The 21,996-nt window shown below is 40.9% G+C and overlaps 1 protein-coding gene across 1 annotated transcript in view; it reads right to left on the reverse strand.

Annotated features, from left to right (window-relative positions):
- Positions 1–21,996, reverse strand: part of REPS2 (RALBP1 associated Eps domain containing 2) — a 95,875-nt gene that overhangs the window by 13,526 nt on the left and 60,353 nt on the right. Inside the window, exon 14 of the mRNA XM_032194880.1 lies at positions 9,003–9,067. Within this exon, the coding sequence (XP_032050771.1) occupies positions 9,003–9,067 (65 nt within the window). The remainder of the gene's footprint in view (positions 1–9,002; positions 9,068–21,996) is intronic.

Raw genomic sequence — 21,996 nt, forward strand, 5'->3', positions numbered from 1 at the left:
CTTCAGAAAAACTGATCTTAAAAAGTGGCCTCATTGCAGGAGAACACTGTTTTAACCTGTAGAAAACTGAAGGGAGAAAAAAAGAGTGAACTTTTTGTTCTAGTGAGAGCAAATATAAATTGGAGTACTGATGCCAAAAGGGTGAGTTTTCAAAATTTCCAACAGTTTGATAAAGCAGTTCCCAACGATACATCATCCATATTTTTTTTCAGCAGCTGAGTGCTGCGATGTGGCTGTCAGCCTAGCAGCTCTGGCAGCTCCTGGTCTGCAGAGCAGTGGCTGGGCCACCGGGCTGGCGCAGGGACTGCAGGCAGGCTGGCGTGCAAAGCTCAGCAGGCAGCAGGGCAGGGGCTGGCTGGAGAAGGCAGATGGTAAAAATAAATACATAAGTACATTTGACCAAAAAATTAAAAAAAGAACTAGTTCTGGTGATGCAGCTCATGCATAATGAATAAAACCAAGTGACTGCCATGTCCCTCAAGTGCCACCTAGTGGCACGTGGAACAGGACATTTCTGAATGCTTGGCTTAAAGAAAAAAAAAATAATAAAAAAAAATAGCTGTCCAAATTATTCAGGGCCTGCAGAGTGATCCTGCCCTGTGAGGTGTGCAGACAGCTAGTGCTGGGCAAGGTAGGCCTCGGTGCTTTGGAGTGTGTCTTGTTTGCTGGTCACACAGGAAAAGTTCCCAGTCCTCAAAGTGATGGGCCTCTGACACAAGTGCCCGAGCATAAAAAATCCTATTATGTTGCTGCAGTGGGTTTTGTTCAGAGACTGACACCACTTAACCCAGGCAGAAGTATTTCGTGCAACTGCAACTTGCATCGATGCAAAGAAGGTTTGCTGATTCAACAACCAACAGAGTCCCCTAGGCGAGGTTTGAGATGCTTTACAAATATGTTTGCAAGCTGGTTCCTCCCCACTCACATTTTAAAAGAAAAAGTCCTCCAAGCAGACATGGGAGGTTTCCAACTGCAGTACAAGATTTGGGAGCCTGAACTTTCTCCTTGCAGAGTGTTAACTCCTGCCTCTCTGACTACCGAGAGATCATGGAGAATATTCCAAAGGAGGAAGCTTAGTCCTCTGCAGGGAAACAGTCCAGTAATTTTGGACAAAACATGGCACTGACAATGGCATCTGACTCCTGGTTTTTGTTTTGGCAGAGGGATTCTTCACAGATTTCCTCTCCTTCACTGATTTGGACACAGGGTGAAAGCCAGTCCCTGTAGCCTTCTGGTCACAGGTCAAGTGAGACTGGCTCCAGGATACACCAATCTGAGTTCCTTTAAGTATAAGGAAAAGGTGATCCATCAGGATCAATTAAGGTGGATTCCCTTTATTTTTGTACTGGTTTTATACCATGCTTAATATAGTATTTGGGCAACTCATTTCTCATTCAAAAAGTCAGCAATAAACTGCCTCCCTCCATCACGGTAACAAACGCCTTAAAGCTTTCCCACATCTTGGAATCTTCTCGCTGTTATATTATTGTTTAAAATTATTCAGCAGTGCTTTAAATAATTCAGGTTTCTAAAGTCTTATCTACCCAGAGAGATTATGCTGCTTATGCAATATGGTCTTCCAAGGGAAAATTCAGTTACAATAGGGTGAAGGTGCTTAGATGGAAGTGTCTCAATTCATGGCCACAGAATGGAACAAGCTGGCTGACATAGGAAGGGTTGATATGGTTGGGTCCACATCCAGGGTTATAGCAGCTGGGTAAAGAAAATCCCGTTCATGTGCACTACCAGCAGCGCAAAAGATAATTTCCAGAACATGCCTGAGAATATCTTGATTATGGGAAGAAGAGTATATGATCACAGATAAGAGCAACACCGGGTGTTCTTCCAAATCTCCTGAAGAGCTTCCCTTTGTAAAGACCAACATCCAGATATTAATAGGTGATATCTCCTTTGCCCCCACTCATATATTCCCCCACTGCTGCATCTAAGAAGAGTCTTATCCTCCTCATTCTTCCTAGCAGAAGATAAAAATGGCCAACAAAGTCTCTGTAGAATGGCCTCAGCCAGAGACCAACCCATGGCCTACGACCAATATTGAGCAGTAGGACAGACAATCCCTCATCGTTAGGGTGAGTATTAGGAACTGCAAATGCTTACAATCTTGTGGTCTGATCCTGGAGCAGCCACTCAGTCTTCTAACTGCTCCATGTGACAATACTTAACAGGACCTTTCTAAAAGAATATGTAATGCTCGCTTAAGCATTAAGTGCTTTGAAAGAATCAGATGAAAGATTTTCATAACTGTAAAAGAATGCACTACTTTACAACTAATTATTTTTTTTTTTGCTTACATTTCCAGTTCTTTTGATTAGCAATGCTGGATTATATGTAGACTTCACACCCACTTCTCAAGACAATCTGTAACTGGTCTCCCAGAACAGAAAGTCTTCATGGATCTTTCATATTTCTGTTACCTGAGAGCCTTTTAGCAAGAGTTAAAGTATGTTCAGTCTTCCCCACAATTCAGTCTCATCCACGCTTATGCTCCAGGCTAACTTTACACGTGGAAATAGTTCCATTGTAGTCAATAGCACCACTCACAGAAATGAAATTATCAGTCTGCATTAATTGGAATAGCCCATAATAATTACCTATACAGTGCCACTGCTTAGCTTTGCGAAAAAGCATTGAGAAGAGCTTATCTGTATAAAAAAGTAGGATACTAAATATGCTTAACGCTCAGTATGCGCCCACTGCAATCTTCTATCATCTCTACGTAAGTTCATTTAAGAGGCATTTTTCCTTTTTCTAAACATTCTTATTTTTGTGCTTAACGGCAATTCTGAAGAAGTCAAGATGTCTCAATTCCAGTTTTTGTGAGTCTAGTCTACCCAACACTGAATCATCAATTCTTTTTATTGCTTGTTACAGAAACTGAAAACGATAAGACAGAGAGAAAACCCATAGGGATGCAAATGCAACAAGCTGCCAGGGTCTCAGCGTGCTGACTGCTTCCTCAGCACTGTGCAGCTCTGAAGTTTTGATAAGCTCTTTCTCTCCCTGAGCTATCTGAGGGCTGGCGATAAGGTTTAGGAAAAAGGCAGTAAATACAAACAAATTGCTGCAGCATTCAGCCCATTCGCCAGGAAAGAACAGGACCCAGATGGAAGCATTAGCAATCTGTTTTAATACTCCACTTCTACAAAACCAGATTACCATAAGCTAGAAAGAGGTATGTGCCTTCCACTACAGATACAGGCACTGGATTCTTGGCTTGTTTTGTTGTTGTTTTTACAATGAATGTTCAAAAATTACTACAACACGTTTTAATTAAGATACTTGCCCTGCTTCCGCTCTCCCAGAAACCTCTTTAGAATGGATTTTATGGCATCCATCAACTACTCCCCAAATTCAATTCTAACTGTGCTAGTTTCTGCCACTTCTTAAACCATAATTTACTTTGTCTGGCCGTTTTAGATTTAATATATAATTTTCACGACAGAAGAGGATAATCCGTTTGTATTATATTAAGTGGCAGATGGCAAAGTCTTTCATGTTACAGAAGACTTTCAGTTTTATTATTTAGAGGCTTCTTCAGTACCTAATGCACCGATTATACAACATATGTTAATCTGTGGCCAAAACTGCAAAGATGATCAACCCCCCCAACCATTTTCTTGCACAGCAGTTGTAAATGCAAGCTAAAAGAGTATTCCTTCGGTTTAATATAATATGGTTGCCTGGGAGAATACAATCATGTACACGAATTGCAGGCTGCCAAAAGCAAAATCTTTTTTTTTTTTTCTTTCTTTCTTCTATAACAACAAAGTTCCTTCCCATAAAGGTCCAGGTGTCCCGCCAGCACTTGAAATTCCTCACATAATTTTGCAGTAAGAAGGCACTTCAGCTGGCTGAACATTTTCTCCAAACAACACTGAACCCTCTCACCAAACCCTCTCTCATCCTCCATACAACTCAGGCTTTACCCAGATGCCATACAAAGAGCTAAGACAATACGAGGCAACCTGGGAACCAGCAAGTACGGGGTGTTCCAGTCAAAGAGGGGGGAAAAAATTCAAGACCCACAGGAGATATACCAGGATCTGCCTGTCAGGACTCCCAGTTTTAACTAGGCAAAGTTAGACTTTGGCAGAGGGGAGATGTCAGGACCAGCTCCCAGCACGGAGCCGGCACGTGGCCATCCCACGCAGGAGACGGAGAGGTCTCAGCAGGATGGATGGGAGCCTCTCCCCTCCCCACCCCTCGGCCTCGGTGCCGCAGATCAGCATGGGCACGCTTAATTTGCTGTTACAGACACATTTCTTGAACTGGGTCCCAGTTTTCACTTGCAAGTCTTGATGATGAATGGCCAAAGGGCTTGAAGGAATTATGAAGTATCAAGTAACATTTCGAGAGCGGAACATTCGATATATTAAGAAGAATATTATCTCAGCTTTCCAGCAACGCCAGGTGCTTGTAACTGGGAAGGGTGACCCACCTATCATCCCTCACAGCACTTTGTTTCCGTGATTTCACCAAATCATTAATAACTAACGCTAACGATGGCCATTAAACCGACAGCTTAACTCTGAGCTCATATAACACAGCAAGATTTTAATCTTTGGAGCTGCAAGGTGATCAGGATACTTCAGTTTGACTATCTTAACAATCACCTACCCACTCCGACTTCACTTGACCACTTTGCCTTAGTCTGTAATTGTTTTCAGGGCCCATCAAAACCGCCAGCATGGAACCAGTGGGGAAAACAGGTTCCAAGGTCTCTAGGAAATAAAAATCCAGCACAAACCAGTGCTAATTTACAAAACCAACAGGCTTAAAATTTAGACTCTGGGAAAAAAAGACTCAGAACATCAGATTTTTCAGCCAAGATATACAAGGTTTTCTTCCAGTCCCGCTGTTTTCAAATCCCCTTATATAGTACAAACAGGATACCCCATTAAAGGACAGGAAGGTACCGAAATAGAGTAACTTAAATAAAGGAGTGTTGATCCAATTGGGCAATGTTGCAGATAGTGAGCTATGCTGGAAAAAATCCTAAACCCATATTTGCTCTTCAGTGTTCATCCATAATTCCTATTAACATAAATATGTCACTAAATCTCCCATAGTAAGCAGCAGCAGTAAATGGCTTCTGTAGGCTTAAAGGCCAACAGTAAAAACTATTATTTTGTTTTCCATTAAAAAAAATAATAATAGAGGCTCACACAAGATGTGCATACACATGTTCGGTTCCAGCTCAGCTCTGGTGGAATGTTATTCATGAGCACCCAAAGTTATTTCCTGTTTGAAATTTGTGTCACTGAAAATCAGTCATGTGTGCTGCTGGCTTCCGAACACAATTCTTAGCACCTCTAAAAGTTACACTGATTTTCTGTGTACACCCTGGATCAGCACAGAAGTTCTGGGACCACTGTTATTTCATTTCTCTTTGATGAGTAGTGTTTAATTGATGACTTGTGTTCCATTAAGTTATGAACGCAGGATCAGGTCCGGGGCCACTGAATCCAGTCCTCTACAAGCCCAGGAAATAAATAAATAAATAAATAAATAAATAAATATATACACACACACTGGATATTTCAACAAGCTGTAGGTTGTCTGGTTTACATACCATCATCTGGGGAGTCCAAAACCCCTGATAATTTGTGCCTCAAAAAAACAAGAGCAGAAAAGCCATAACTGTAGCATGCCATGTGAAGTGAACAAGAGAGGTATAAGGACATTGCCAGTGTTCAAAGGCTGTTCAATAGCTTGCAGCATATTGTTTTTAATCTGAAGATGAAGGAAAACTGATACAAATAAAATTATTCTGAAAACCAAGCAGCTACTACAGATTTGCTAAGTGTAAGACATGCTACTAGGGATTACAGAAGGTGTCAGTTAAGTTACACACAGGAAAACACTTCAGAATAACATATTAACCAAAACAAAGCTCTAGCCTTTATATGAGCCTGCTTCCATACAGTCTTTCCAATTCCAAGTGCCCTTCACAGAATTTAGGCAAAACCTGAATTATTTTTTTCCACAATAGAAAAACAATATGAATCGAGGATTCTAATAAAGCATTTCATACCACATTTCACAACATCTTATTGGAAACCTCAATTCAAAACAGCTTGCAGAGCAGAGAGATATGAGTTGGAATTTGAATTAGAGGATCATAAATCAGGTATAATGACCTGCTGCAGTACATCTCCACACTACGTAAACTTACCTTTTACCCATCTTTATTTATTAAACTTATTCAGTCACCTCAGGGACTTCAGATGATATATTTCTCCTTTAAAGAAATGTCTGGTGAATGGTCTGAGGATAACCTGGGTATAGTTTCTGGACTGATGCAGATGTAAGTCTACAAAATGCTGACTTTGGCAATGAAGAAAAATATGGAGGAGATGGATTTACCACAGCCTTTTAGTGACCATCAAGAAGAAAGAAACACGTAATCAATCCACCAACCTTCACAGCTGGTGTAGAGGTAAGAACAGCCATAGCTGCACCTGTAAAGGTGTCTGCCTAGTAACGATGTGAAACAGCATGGGCTGGCAGCAGCAATCCAGAACAGTGAAGCCAGCCCCACTGCTACTTCCCTGTGAACTGGTCAATTTATCACAGGATCACAAGTTTGGAGCCTCTCACAGTAAGTTTGTGTACCCACTGAGCTACAGAGTCAGTGCCACATCAATAGTATCTCTAAGCTTCTGCTTGTGGTCCTCTCTCCCAGTGACCCAGCTCTTCTCCCCCACTATTTAGCTGGCTGCGCTGTAGAGGCAGAGTTGGATGTGGTCATAATTTAAGAAGGTTTTGATCCAACTGGAGACATTTGGCATGCTGTGACTAACCAGTGTTTCAGTAATTTGCTGAGCTTGATGACCTTGGAGGGTGTGACAGGAAAAATAATGCCTTCTGAAAAGTTGACACAAATTCTACTAAAAGCTACAACAACCTTTGACCAAAGTCAAGACACCATTTCTCTATCACTATTGATTAAGCTCACAGGAAGACTCCTGCTCCATTGAAATGTACTACCTATCCCTTGGTACCCCTCTTTTATGCACCTTGGCTTTTGCATCCCATGAGCCCTTTAATCTTGCTCTGAAGAGCCAACAGGTCCATGCTGCTCCTCAATCATCCATACAAAACTGTAGTCCTCAGAAGAAATTGTTTCCCTCTCCTCTTCCATCAACTGATTTCCAAACCTGAGCCAAACCAACCACAGCACAAGCATAGATAAATGGTGCACAGCCCCTGAAGTATGTGGGCCTTGCTTCATTTCCAAGCTATATTTATCATTGGCAGTATTTAGCTGCAGGCATATAATAAAATGTTAAGGCAATAAAATAGGATTTTCAATGACACTGTTGAAAAATAAGTTAAGATGGAAATTTGAGAAGAGTTTGGTAGATTCAGAAACAGGAAAAGCTGAATGCGTCATTTCAGCATCATGGTTTTTCTTCAGATTTTGATCCTCTGTTTTGAAAGCAGATCTTCCCTCCTACTTCATGCTCTTTAAACCAAGGGCCCCATTGGACTAACGTAATCCATATGCTTACTATTGCTTACATGCTATTTGTAAGGGTCAGCTAAACTGAATTATGACCCCACCGCACATACTTTTCCTACTTTCTATTACTTGTGTCGCAGAAAGGAACGTTTAGAGATAAATAAAGCAGAATGTAACAAACAAGAAGTTTATTACTTTTTCAAGAACTGGTTTTATGTATATTTTTGCTGGGTCAAAACAAGAATATTTTGAGGAGATATTTGATTATGTACCCTTTTTAATCATCAAAAATGAGTAAAGGTAAGTGATGCATGTAAGCAAAGCACCAGCTATATATTAAATAATGACCAGACATATAAACCACTCAAATTAATTAATTATTCGGAAAACAGACTTTTGTATTGGAGAGAAGTAGATCGAGAAAGGTCCTATACCACAGATGACACAGTAATAGTGGATACAAGCAGCTCAGGATGCTCTCCAGGGAATACCAGACAAAGCAGAAATGTGATGGGTGCACTCAGGAGCACGTCGTGTTAGCAGTATGGCTATGCCACACTGTCTTGGGGGAAGCATGCAAGTTCAAACCAGAGCATCCTACAGTCCTCAAGACAAACACCAGCTGTGCTCAGCTAAAAGGGGCTAGGGCGAGGAAGAGAGTAACGAGCTGCTGGTACAGCTGGGGGTAGCAGCAAGGCCTTTATCATTTCCATCATAAGCTCAGTGCAGCAGGAGGTGTTCACCAGCAGCCTTGTGTGAGTAGTTCCAAAACTCAAGTGATGACTGTTTCTGGCCCAAAGAAAGTGCCTTGCCAAGTTTTTATGTGTAATGGGCTGTTAGCTCCCCCGTGGCCCTGTCTTCTATTAAACACCTCACCTAAAGGAGTAATATGTGAAGCAGACTGCTGCCTAAGACTTCACAGAGCCAACAACATCACACTGCCTAAAATATGAAGCAGTATCTGGATGCAGACACGCACAAGTTCTCCAGTTTGCATTGGGCTGTGATTGTGTGACGCTCTAAATGCAAACACACAAAAATCATCTAGAAAGGAAAACGAAATGCACCGGTAATGGTTTCAAACTTAATAATGTAACTGGCAGGGAACTGAATTCCTTTCAGCATTGTTTTTCAAACCCATGGGTGAAGCATACTCTTGCATGCTATAGCTCCCTTAACAGATGCCCTCCGAGCATTTGATGCTTGAGAAGCAAATAGCAGGTATCAAGCCCATGCCTTTCAGGCATCAAGCTCTTATTAGGAGACCAGCCTTACTAGCTTTGAATTTACAGCTTTGTCTAGTGGGTGCATGTCAGCTCCACTACAAAGAGACTTAATTAGCCTGTAATTTGACGCTAAAACACGCTGGCTAGACAGACCGATGAAGGACGTGTACGGAACTGCAGAGCAAACTGTGGAGTTGCGCTAACTTGGAAGCAAGAATGGCTATGATGTCCACGCCAGCAACACAACTAAGCACATAACGCACAGCAAAATGCTCAAACTTTGTCCATACCTGAGATACAGAAGGTCGCGGGGGCAGTGCAGGTGGTGGTGGGGGCAGCCAGCCAGACCTCACAGCTGAACAGGGAGAAAGAAAAACAAACACATTCACTTAATTACAAATAAAACCAGATTTTATTTCCATGATAATCCATTGTGATGAGGCAGTATTCAACATTTTAATAACAGAAACCATACTTGATCTTTATTGAGCAAACCCTGTTTGAAATAACTTTCTCCAGTGCTTACCATTCCATAAAATGAGCAGTGATTTAATTGCTGTAAAAAACCACAATGTTATGATAAAAAGCAGAGATGGAAGCCAGTCAGCCACAAAAGCTGTAGCTAAAGAAATCCAATTCTAGTTAAGAACAGAAAGAGCACATACTTATCCTTAGTACTTTGTTCTCTGTCCTTAACACCACTGCCTTTTTTAAAAAGTAGTGCTTAGCATTTAATATAGATATTAGAGTTCACAGAATCACGGAATAGTTTGGGTTGGCAGAGTCCTTAAAGATCACCTGGTTCCAACCCCCCTGCCATGGGCAGGGACACCTCCCACCAGACCAGGTTGCCCAAAGCCCCATCCAGCCTGGCCTTGAGCACCTCCAGGGATGGGGCATCCACAGCTTCTCTTGGCAGCCTTTTCCAATGCCTCACCACTGTCATATTACAGAATTTCTTGCTTATATCCAATCTAAATCTACCCTCTTTTATTTCACAGTCATTACTCCTTGTTCTATCACTACCAACCCTACTAAAAAGTCTCTCCCCATCTTTCTTATAAGCCCCCTTTACTTATTGGAAGTCCACAATAAGGTCTTCCTGGAGCCTTCTCTTCTCAGGCTGAACAACCCCAGCTCTCAGCCTTTCTTTGCAGGAGAGGTGTTTCATCCCTCTGATCATTTTTATGGCCCTCAGTTCACTCCAGATACCACACACTACACAACAGAACACAGCCTGTAAAGAAAAAATCTGCCATAGAATTAGAAATACAAAAGCTTAAACAAACCCCGAAGAAATCACTTTATGTGTTGTATCTGCATGTTATTACTCACTGGTGGTATTTTAGAGGGAAGAAGAGAAATAAAGGGACGAAGACAAACCCTAATAATCAGTTCAGGCCTCTTTAGCATAACATGATTTCATCTTTTATCTTGAGCTAGCATAAAGGGAGGGTAACAATAACACAGGTCCAGCTGCTATAGTTCTCTGTTTCTTTAAAATATTTAAACCCAATCTTAGGACACAACTGCAGGACAGATGAGGTTTTCCAAAGGCAGCTGCAGAGGAGAGGAGGGCAAGGCTAACACAGAGACATCACCAAGGACTGATGGGACTCCTTAGGTGGGTTACCCTCCCTGGGTTCCTGTGGCATTGAGTGCTCAGCACTTGTACTGCTGAAGAGATGAGATAGTCCATCTTGCACTGTTGGTTATCTCTATAGCCCCAAAAATGCAATATTAAACTTAGAAATGCCTTTTACCACAATAATACTAAGCAAGCAATTACATTTATACACTTTTTATTCCTATGCATATTTTAGAAAGCCACAAAGACCATTATGTGCCTTGTTACAGCTTAGCCATTTACATATTTTATACACCAAGCCTAAAAATCTCTTCATGGTTGAAAATTCAAAGACAAAAAATATTAACCATTAAGTCAGCGACATGAGAGTAAAAACGTGTGGGTGAAATTAATGGGAACAGTCACATTGACTATATACAGCTCCAAATAGGCTTATAATATGTTGGTTTTTACATCTTTTGTATCATCATCTCTTGAATCAGAATGAAGCCTAGTATCACTGCAGACAATGCCAAAGAGCAGACAATTAAAACCCAGCCTAGGTTAAGGATCTATTAACATATCTACAGGCATAAGAGAAATATGAAAAAAAATAAGTGATTGCAATCCTTTCCCCTGTGTTAATTAGCTCCATTTATAAGGTCACTGCAATACTAGCATGGTGTCCTCTCCACAACACTCTCCATCTTTTCCACGCAACTGGTCTACAGAGTTGAACAGTGGACTATGAAGGCTTCCCTTCTACAAATTTCAGTGTTATTTCATTTATCTGAGCACTGGCTTTGGCAATTACAGCTAATAACAACACTTGAAAACACAATCTAACTCAAACACAAGTGCTCCGTAGGTCACTCAGCTGCATGCTTTAATAGCAGACAAGTATGTGTACTCAGTGAGATACGTTTATCTTTGGGAAACCCAGGGGGAGCCTCACTGCAATGCTCGCTGGAAATATCTGGGGGCACCTCACCTTCCTGCCACCACCAGTGGCTGTCGCTGCGAGATCATCTGTGCTTGCCCAACAGCTGAGGCAGGGAGCACAAGCCATGCAGACCTCCTGCTGAGCCTAAGCATGATGCCATGGAGTGTGCTGCAGCCACGAGTGTGAGGATCTGAAAGGCAAAGCCCCAGGCACCGACCCCAGCTGCTGCTCTGGCCATGGTGCACATACGCAGCCCCCTCCCAGAGCCCATCTTTTCACATTTGCTGGCTTATGCTTCAGCAGGCCCTCAAAAGCAGTACTACAGGAGCTGTGTCCATTGAGAAATGGCCCAAATGTCAGCACTGCTCTAGAGATACAGCACCTATTGTCCTGCTCCCCAGCTCTTTCAACTCTCTAAGAAAGCAGCAGGGGATTCTTTATGCAGAAAGATGCTGGTTTAGCTGGAAAAACACATCCTGATGTGGTTGCAAAACCCCATGCTATAAAGCTCCAAAAGACTCCTGGGATTTGCTCCCAACAAAATTCCAAAGGGAAAAGTCTTATTTTCCTGTAAGATGGTCAAAATAACAAAAAATCTTCTTCAGCTTTCAAAATAGGACATGCATTAATTTAGCATTAAAGAAGTTTGATGCTTACACCACGAGATTTGACCCAGTTTCCTCTTTTTAATCCTGCAAATTCTAACTTAAGCTACTCATGAAATATTCATAAAATTCCTGCTGTTGCAGAACATCTTTGGCCTGTTGTTAGAAAGAAATCATGCTTATGTGAGCACAATTGCTAGACAAGACCAACTTGGTTGACTTTTGGGGACTAATAGCAACTTATAAAGAAAAAAAAAGTCACTTTTTCCCCACAGGGCAATGAAAAAAAAGAATAACTGACAGATGATACAGGCTTCAGCCTTCTCTGGTAACACTACTCTAAAAAAGGGGCAATATTCAGAGACACTCATACATTTTTATGTGTACCAGCAGGTGACTTGTACTATTAGGCTACTTTATAATGCCTCCCCTCCTGGGAGACCGTCCCACACAGACTGGTTCTTGCTGTTAGTGGTGGTGCCACAATAGCTTTGAAAGCAAAAATAAATACAGGGGGAGGTCTGTTCCCAAAATGAAAGCAAAGTGACTTGGGATTGAGCAGCAAACAGACAGATGTCACATTTTGAGGTGCATGCCCCAGAGCTTGGGTAAGCTGCACATCATCGCTCTTTGAAGACGTCTTCACACGTTGCACAAAAGCAGAGAGAACTGGGGGGAAGTGGGCACACACAAAGGGACCATAGCGTAAGATGGGGTAATTTCCCTTCATACAGTTATCCATGCTTGGTTTGTTGCTGTCCTTATGTACTGCCCTACAACTTACACCAGGAAAACGTGGTAATCCTTCCTTTCAGCTGCTCTGAAAGCAGCAGGGCCCCCGCAGCAGCTGTGCTCCCCATGCCAATTCCACCAGCGGTGATGGGATCAAAAAGGCCTGGAAGCTGCGAGCTAGACGCACAAGCCCCATTTCCCCAGGCTTCTGAAACACCTCCTTGCATCAAACAGAATGAGCAATGACAGAAAAGCAGGGAATTGTGCTGGGTGAGCACACCGCTCAGTGGTGTAGGGAGCAAGGGATACCTACAGGTTTTCCTCGCTGAAGGATGGGCATTCACAGTCCAAGTTCTCGCACAGGTCGCCTCGTTACTGTGCAGCTTGGTGGTATTCACGCCAGAGTAAGCAACGTAAACCCAATCTTACAGATAGCACAGTGGAAGGACTGTTCAGGTACCAGTAAAATAGATTTAAGTACACCCAGTGTCTGCCTCGCACATATTACTGAAAATGATAGCATTTTCACGCCCTAGTTACTCCCACAAGGGCAGCGATAAAGCTTTCAGGACAATAACCATGGCTCTTTACTCAGTGTGTTTACACTTGATGGTGGACTATCAGCAGGGCAAGCTGCCAGGACCATTTTCCTGCCCTATTTTGGCAATTGCGAAGGTCTAATAGCACTAGCAGGACACCACACTAGATAAAAAAGCAGGTTTTCCAATCTGAAGCTAGATAAACATTTTCAAGCAAACATCAGGATGTAATTCCACAATCTGAGAACAGGCCATGCCATCCTATCCGGCCACGCCACTCTGCCTCCAGCCTCCCTGGTGGGGGAGACAAATCCTCAGCGCTTTTGTTACCTATGGGAGTGGAAAAAGACCAATTACAGTTTTCAAGTGGATGCTACTGATCAGCCCACAACCTGACTACCATTGCTGGATTGAGGGAGGGAGATTGATGTGAACCCATGATGCAGCCAGTTTACGCTGCTTCAGAGTGCTGAGTTCCCAAACCAGGTTTAACAGAAGAACGACCAATTAATTTTGTGAAGAGGCATAATCTGCAATACAGAAACACTTCCAAAAAGATATGCCAAAAGAATGAATTACTCATATTATACTGAAAAAGAAAGGGTTCTCACCAGTTGCTTCAGTGCCTTAGGTAGTTTGGGAAGCTGGCTATTTTGGCCTTCCACTCTGAGGCTAGCTTGTTTGGGATACTTTTTCCTCTTCTGTTGCCAAAGGCAGGTCACAGAAGAAAGTTCCGTGTCTATGCTTGAAATCCAATTCCTGTTTACTTGTTTTATAAACTTTCCTCTTGTTCACTGAAATTTGACTACTTGGATCCTTCTCTGCAACCCTTCATTTATTTACATTCCTATACTTTAAGCACAGTGATTGTGAAATAACTTCAAGAGACCTGATTTATCAATTCCCACTAATATGCCTTAAGAAAGCTGCAACAGGAAAAAAAAATCTTAGAGCCATAGCCAGGAGCCAGGCATGCAAATTTAGTGAAAGGTCCTGATGCAAAACAGTCCAGGCGTCTGTTTTAATAATTCTCACTAATGTATCTGCAGAGTGTAACAGCAATTAAAAAAAAAAAAAAAAAAAAAAAAAAAGATTACTAATAGTAATTTTGTTATCAGGTTTGTAGAAAGATCACAGAAAGCATTGCCAATGCCAGAATTGGAGCTTGACTGATAAAACCTCTCTTCTCAGTTAGTTTGGGGAAACAGTTCAGCAACAAAGTTTTGTTTTCCACAGCCAGCGATGTACACACGTACTGTCACAGACACACTCCTGCTACAGCTGTTTCACGTGCTAAACACACTGAACATCACTTCTACCCTAATTGCACGCAAAACTTTCTAAGTACTTTCCAGGTGATTACAAATAGAGAGAGCCAGCCATGAAGCACTGTTGTTTCTGTACTATGAACTCTCAGGTGTGCGACTTCATGTAGGACACTGGCGTCCTTACAGGTTTCATGAGCCACTTTCACATCAAACAAGGAAGACACCATTAAAGGTTTTTTATTTTTGCGTTTTTTTTTTTTTTTTTTGTGATGCCTTTTTTCTTTAATGCCCAATCTATGCAATTTAGCATGTTTTCACTGTAAAGCAGATATTTTTTTTCCAACGTCCGTCCCGTCTTCTGTTTTGTCATATATCCACAGCCTCTGTATTTTTAACTTCCAGTCCCTCATCTTCCCTAAACCATTTCATTTTCTGGTTACTCTTTTCTCTACCCTTTTCTTTTCCGTATGTTTTTGTCTGGAGACTGCATCTCCCTCCCCCCTGCTCCGTGAAAAAGAGCTATTTGTGATTTTGCTCTCTCCCATCACGTTTAGCTTCATTCTCCACCCACAGGGAGGCAGAGTCCCTCCACCGAGCTCCGACAGATCCACGCTGACAGTTCTCTCACCCCGAGGGTTTCCAGTGGGACTTCTGGATGCTCCAAGAGAGGCATCATCTGCACTTGCTGCCTGTGACCATGTCTAGCAGAGATCAACCCTGGCACGTGGGAGCCAGGAAAAGCAATGGGCTGCCTCCCACCATCCCCATCCCCCAGACTTTTGGCAGTATTTGCATCCGCAGTCTTCCTCACATGGGAGGCAACTTGCCCCCCTTTTCCACATGAGAAACAAGAGATCCTTTCCTGCAAATAGACCTTGAGCTCTTCTAGGATGGATCAACTTTTTTTTTTTTTTTTTTCCCATGGGATATAGCATGCCAATCAGAACTATGCAAATAGGTCAGCCAAGGTCACTGGGGCTGGTAGGGCAGTCAAGAACTTTTCAACTCTAATCCCCGAAACTCTTTTCTAGTGAAAGTTGTTAAGAGTTTCATAAAAATATTTCACATTTCTGAAAACCTGCAACAGAATGAAAACAGCACAAACCATTCCTCAATCCCAGAAATGCAAGTGCTACAAGTAGCAAAATGGAAAATGTCACGTAGAAGAATTTCAATTTACACAAATTGTCAAGAAACAGTTAGACTTGAAAGGCCGGCAAGATTTACCCCATTTTGCACACAAGTGCTTTCTGGACTAAGCCCTTAGAGATAAATGTAGACATTTAAATACCTAGAGATGCTGAAATAAGTTACCCCATCAGATTCCTAATGTTTAATAACGATAAACGATAGGAATAACGTTTAACCATTCATCCATTTACGTCCTATTTTCTTCAGCCCATTCAATCTTGATTATGTCCTTGTCCATCTGGACAAAGAAATTAGCTACATAGCTGTAAACACATATATCCTTCACAAAAAAATCTAAAAGGCTGAAAGGCATAAAACTCTTCCATGCAAATCAGAGGACAACTTTCATATTTTATTCACAATATGCTCAGTTCAGTAACACATATATTCTTAAAGGGAACAGGACTGCAAGGAAACAGCAGCTTCAGTGAAAGAATGAAAAAGCTATTCTCTGCTTTAAAAAAAAAAAAAAAAAAAAAAAAAAGGCAAAATTTATGTTAAGAAAGCATTTCCACATATTTTCTTTGCAGTGGGTCAGTGGCTGAGAAAAAAGTATTATGAGTATCAGCTCAGTTTTGGCTTTTCTGTGCTTTGGTTTAAGCGTAACAGGCATTTTTTTTAATTTTAATTGTTACAACCCTTACAATTGAACATGTTAACTGGACTCTGCACTCTTAACTCTACAAAGCTGACATCAGAACTCTTGTATATTGTGCAAACAATATTCAGCAAAAGGCAATATTATGCTGATGATCGTAGGCATTATTGCTCTGCTAAAATAAAGGTCGTCCAGAATTGTCACCTTCCTAATTTAATCTTTTGGACCGATTAACAAACACAGGACAGCAATATGAAAGACAGCACAGTACTACAACATGAATAAATTTCTGCCCTATTTATTACCCAAGAAAGTAGTTGGATTTTACTAAATAGAGAGCAATATAAGCATGATGAGAGGAAGGACTCATGACAAGTAATTACTTAATTAAATTCACTGTGATTTAAATTCAGCATTAAAAGTGCGTTATTATTCTGGATTCCTCTTGTCACTTCAACTTTGAACCAAAAAGTTAATTGGGAAATTGTTATTTATGGTAACATAAACAACATGACTCCATAATTCCTTAAGAGCTTGTCTTTGGTAGCTAAGACTTACAGCTAACCTTAATAGATACAGATATTTCCTAGAAAATACCAATAAGCATAAATAATACAAAAAATAATGCAATAACCGTAGCTATGTTAACTTTGTCAGGTGTTTTAGTACCCAGTTCTATGTGCCCAAAGGAGAGTCACCTGCATTTGCTCCCTGAGCTACAAATATGATGTAGCTGCAAACAGCTGAAAACAGTATTTGGGTATGTATTTGGATCAGTTTCCATAAAAATGTGTATAATAGCGCAGCAGCATTTTAGTTCTCCACATCCTCTCTCCTACACAATTACTGAACTATTTTATTTGATACCTGGACTAAAACCATACAGAAATAAACAAAAGTTGTCTGTGGTTGGGCAAATCTGAAAAACATCTCAACAGATTCCTGCTCTTCAGAAAACTCCACGCTTAGAAAATAAACACCCTAAGGCCATACATTCAAGGAAAGGTTGTGCTGGTTGAACGAAATAAGGAGCGCTCGATGAAGTAATGGAAGCATCAAAGAGAGGACCCTTGCTCTTCAAAGGTATCAAAAAAAGGACTTTTTTTTCATACACTAGGGTGTTCCCTCTTTACTGAGTATGTGTGGTACTTAACACCTCACACGGTGAAAGAGAGAAAGAAGTAAATGTATTAGCCCTATGTTACAGGCTGAAACCCACATCCCCCATGGATCAAACCCAAGTTACACCAAGTGTTTGCTTACATGCCCACGTATGAAACGGTGCCTGTGCTGCACGTGTTCCTTACTGCAGGGCAGCCTCCGCAGGAGATAAGGTTCATAAGCAGACGAGGACTGAAAAAATCCAGTCTAGAATTCATTCATAAATAGTTACAGGGCTGTTTTGAAAAATTACAGAGAGACGTTCAGCCTGCTTCCACATCAACATGAAACTACGCTGCCTATGACAACTATGTTGTTTCATCAAAGCAAATCCTCTTTTCCAAACACGTTTCTTTTGTTCTACAGAACTGTTAATTAAAAGAAGTTACAAAATTCAAGAATGGAACTAAGTGGGAAATAAAACGTCTTCTACTCTTTGATATATTTTATTTTATTTCAGAGGCATCAGTGTCACCCTAACAAGCCCCAGACTGCTGTCACCACCCAGAATTAAATTCTTTAGTAGTTGTCATGGGCAGAAAATTTAATTGAGCAAAATGCCTGAAGACATCTTTTGGTTTTAATCGTAAAGCTGGGACTTGCCCCAGCCCCTCTTACCCTGAGGCAGACCCTGGCTTTCTGCTGCTGGAGAGGGCGAAGTGTGGCTATGTGGCGGACCCCGCAGGCACCATGCTGCAGCAATGCTGGCTCCCTCAGTGCCTGATCCCTCACCTCATCAGTGGGACAGGCAGCGGGGGGCCCAAGGAACCCCCAGAGGAGCTAATTCTGCAAACACCTCTGTGACCAGTGCAGAAAAGCTTTGCCGGCCACAGGCTCTCAGTGTTCACGCTAGGAGCTCTCGGCTTGTATCTGGCTAGACAGCAGGCTAGAGGAGAAATGAAGATGTAAACCAGGTCACGCACGTATTTAAACTGACATTTTTTTTTGTACTTAAAACCTGCTGTTGTCTTTCCAGGAATGCATAAAACCCAGCCAAATATTTTCTTCATGTGTACATAGGACAAATGCCAGAGATTATACATTCAACAAGAAGAAATACACCGAGAATCTAGCTGTGCTGAATTTTTGTCAGATGCTAACACGGAGACTACATGATAAAAAAAATAGAAAATTTTAATGAGTCTTAACAGAAATCATTGTGCACTCACACGATAGGCTGGTATGCAGTGATTTTGCCCTAGTTAAATTCAGTAACAGCCTCGTTCATGGATACTGTGGGAAAAACTCTTCAGGGACTAGTGGGGTTTTAGAAATCCTCTGTCTCAAGACAGTGAAACTTTCACTGAGGCAATTTGTTTGTGCAATGCTTGAGAAAACATGCATCACCCTTCAAAGCTAAGCAAAAACCAGGGGTATCCCAGGACAGTTTGGGGGAGAAAAAACTGTTAGCAATAGCCATGATGCTTCACTGATGCCAGTAATTAATAACCCTAATGTTGAACTTCCTGAGGTTTCTTTAACGTAAAATAAGGTCATTCTACTATACATGTTTTCTCAACTATGCCAGATCACCTGAGGAATTATTCTTCAGGTCACAACTGAGAAAAACCAGCACAGTAAATGATAAAATACACTCCTATAGCTTGCCACACACACATTATCTTCTAAAATTACTGTCATCTTGACTCGTGGCCTTGACGAACACAAACAGAAGGGTTTTTATATATATACATATATATATATACTTATTTATACATATATATATACACACACATGCACACTTTTTCTTTTTTGCACACCCACATCCACACACACACACAGATAGATAGAACAACAATACTCTTGTGTATACAACTCAAATGCCTATCTAGAGCAGTTCAGTAATTATAGGAAATTTGAAAAGTTAGGGTTTTAGGTTATCATAATATGGGTGGTAAGCATGATATAGCACATGCAGTAAATGAAGCAAAACACAAACAAAACAGAAGAGGGATCTGCCACAGTCATTGGCTGAATTTACCTGAAGAGAAGAGACTTTTCTTCTTCTGCCCTTTAAAAATGAAATACACCCAAAAATGCTCCAAACCACAGATGGCTTTACAATTAAAGACACGATAACCATAGGTCAACATGACCAATGAGGAACTGAAAGCAAAACTTAATACTACTGAGCACTCTTGCCAGAGCAGATTATTCACCAAACTCACACAATTGTGATCATTTCTGAACAAAAATTAATAGGACAAAATCCAATGTACCAGAACAGAATTATTCTAATCACATAGGATGCACCCTGAAAGCTGTTAAAATGGCCAATTGTACTGTCTGTACTGACACTAGGCAACACAGTGGTGCTAGAGGTGCTAAAAGGGATGGCCATTCCAGCTGCTAATTTATGTGGCTCAGCTTTAACAACGAGACTGTTTTTTAAAACCTAGGAAGAAAGGAAAGCAGATAGAAAACATAAAGCAAAAAATCAGTCAAGAGTACATTAGGACAGAAGGTAATTAACTAACTTGCTGATAGACACTCATCAGGTTCGATATTTATGCCAGGATATATTATCCCAATCACCAAGAAACCTAAATAGTACATTGCCACCACATGATCTATATAATTGTATCTTCTGATTGCAGATGGAAACTATTCTAAATTCATCCTTTATACTGTCAGCAGAAATAAGAATACAGCTCGTTATTATACAAGTGTCAGCAATTTACTTGACATGAGCATGTACACTCACTTGCTTTTCCAGGGCTCTTTGGTTTAAGGTGACAGCTCTCAATTTCTCTGCTGTCTTGCAAACTCTGTTTTTAGAAATTGCACCTCATTAGAGCATTTGGCTATTAAACAATGACCACCCCATGAGGAAGAACTGTCTTTAGATGACAAAGGTTATCTGAATACACAAAATAAGACTGGAACTTCTCATGAAAAGCAAGTCTAATAGAGAAAGAATGAAAAAAAGGGAGGTGGTGAAAATAAGATATGTAGAAGAAAATAAAGCAACTGTATAAAGTCTTATTATCAATAGGATGTTACAGAATAACAAACGTTCGGGACTTAATGATGGAAAAGAGCATGCTCACCTTTCTCCGTAGAATAAAGACCTTAAAATAGCATTTCCAATGCAGACATTTTTAATGAAACAAAATAAGGCAAGGTAAATGCACCACAGTACCTGGGGGTGCTGGGATGGCTTGATTTAATTCCTCCTCTTTCTGAGGATGCAGACTTTGAACTGGAACCCTTATTAGCGGAAGGCTACAAATTGTTTAAGAAATTCTTCCTTAAATCCTCTAAGGCAACAAATTTCTCCTTATTCTTCCACAATGAGTATTTACATTTTTGATACAAAATAGAAGAGCTCCATTAGAAGAGACTGAAACAAGGCCACCCCAAACATTTAGTATCGCCACCAAGGCACATTCAAGAGTGCAGAAAATTGTAGGCCAAGACCCTGCAGGCAAAGAAGGAAGCTGAACTTCTGGAAGACTTTTCACATTTCTGCAATTTGGTAGCACACAATATTTCAGGTTTTGTCAACCTAGAGCCAATTCTCATTCCAGCTATAAATATCTATAATTTTGAACTGAGTATGATGAATAGTTTTAGGGTATCGAATGTACTTTATTTTCTTTTTTCCTGGTTCCCAAATGAGCAATTGCCTATCCCCTATTACTTGTCCCATTTCCAGTGATGAAGTCCTACAAAATGTATCGATAAATTATCCTTTCTCTGTCGCTCATATTTTATAACACTTTCAGTTTGTTAAGTTACCCAGAAGAATTCACTTTACATCAAAAGTAATGGTGACTTTCAAGAAGATCCATTTCAAAGCAAGATGTTACTTCTCATTCACAGATTGATTTCTTAGAAAATTTACATTCTCCTTTCATTCGTGTTCCAAGAGAAACTTAAATCCAAGTTTATTTCTTTCCAGCTATGCTTTTTATCTGGATTCTGAGAATATTTGCTGCCTTAGGAAATGTGTACTTGGCTCCATTTGTTTTCTTTTTGATGTTAACGAAATCAAAATTGGGGGCAATAGATCCCTGCACAGGAACCACAGTCAAAGATTGAGAATTGCTTCTCTGTGTAAGGAAAAAACAAAATTTGTTTATTCCTAGTGAGTTTCAGGGTTCAGCACATATAACAGGACTCTTGAATTCTGCCTGGTGTTTGCACAAAAGAATGTCTTATATAGCAAGAGGTGAAACTCTTTCCTTTCAACTCCAACAACCACATAAGAGAACCCAGTTAAAACATTCCTTGACACAGTCAGACCTTGGCGTTCCTCTGAAGCATAAACATGACCATGTTTAACCTAGTCCTTGAATCAGATGATTGGTGTGTGCTGCATAAACCTCTGGCCTGGTTCAAGGACACTGGCAGAGCACAGCAACGCTGGGTGCCTGCTCTCCTGAACAAACAGCTCCTCTTTCCACCGCTCGCTGTGCAACACAAAAGCAACGCTCCAACACTAAAGCACTGGAGAATGGTTTCCCTTCATTTCCCTCCAGCCAGTATTCTATGTCTTTCTCTCCCCTCATCATGTACCCATGTCAAAAGAAATTTCCCTTTCTTTTTAGTCAAAGAATGGTTTCTGATTGCCCCCATGCATATGGAAGACTTTAACATCGTAAACGTTTGCACACGACAAATTACACTTTCTCCCAGTTTAAACATTCAGGGTTTTCTTCCTGCTTCTGAACTACA

The sequence above is a fragment of the Aythya fuligula genome, chromosome 1, assembly GCF_009819795.1.
Source record: "Aythya fuligula isolate bAytFul2 chromosome 1, bAytFul2.pri, whole genome shotgun sequence".
NCBI classification, from domain to species: domain Eukaryota; kingdom Metazoa; phylum Chordata; class Aves; order Anseriformes; family Anatidae; genus Aythya; species Aythya fuligula.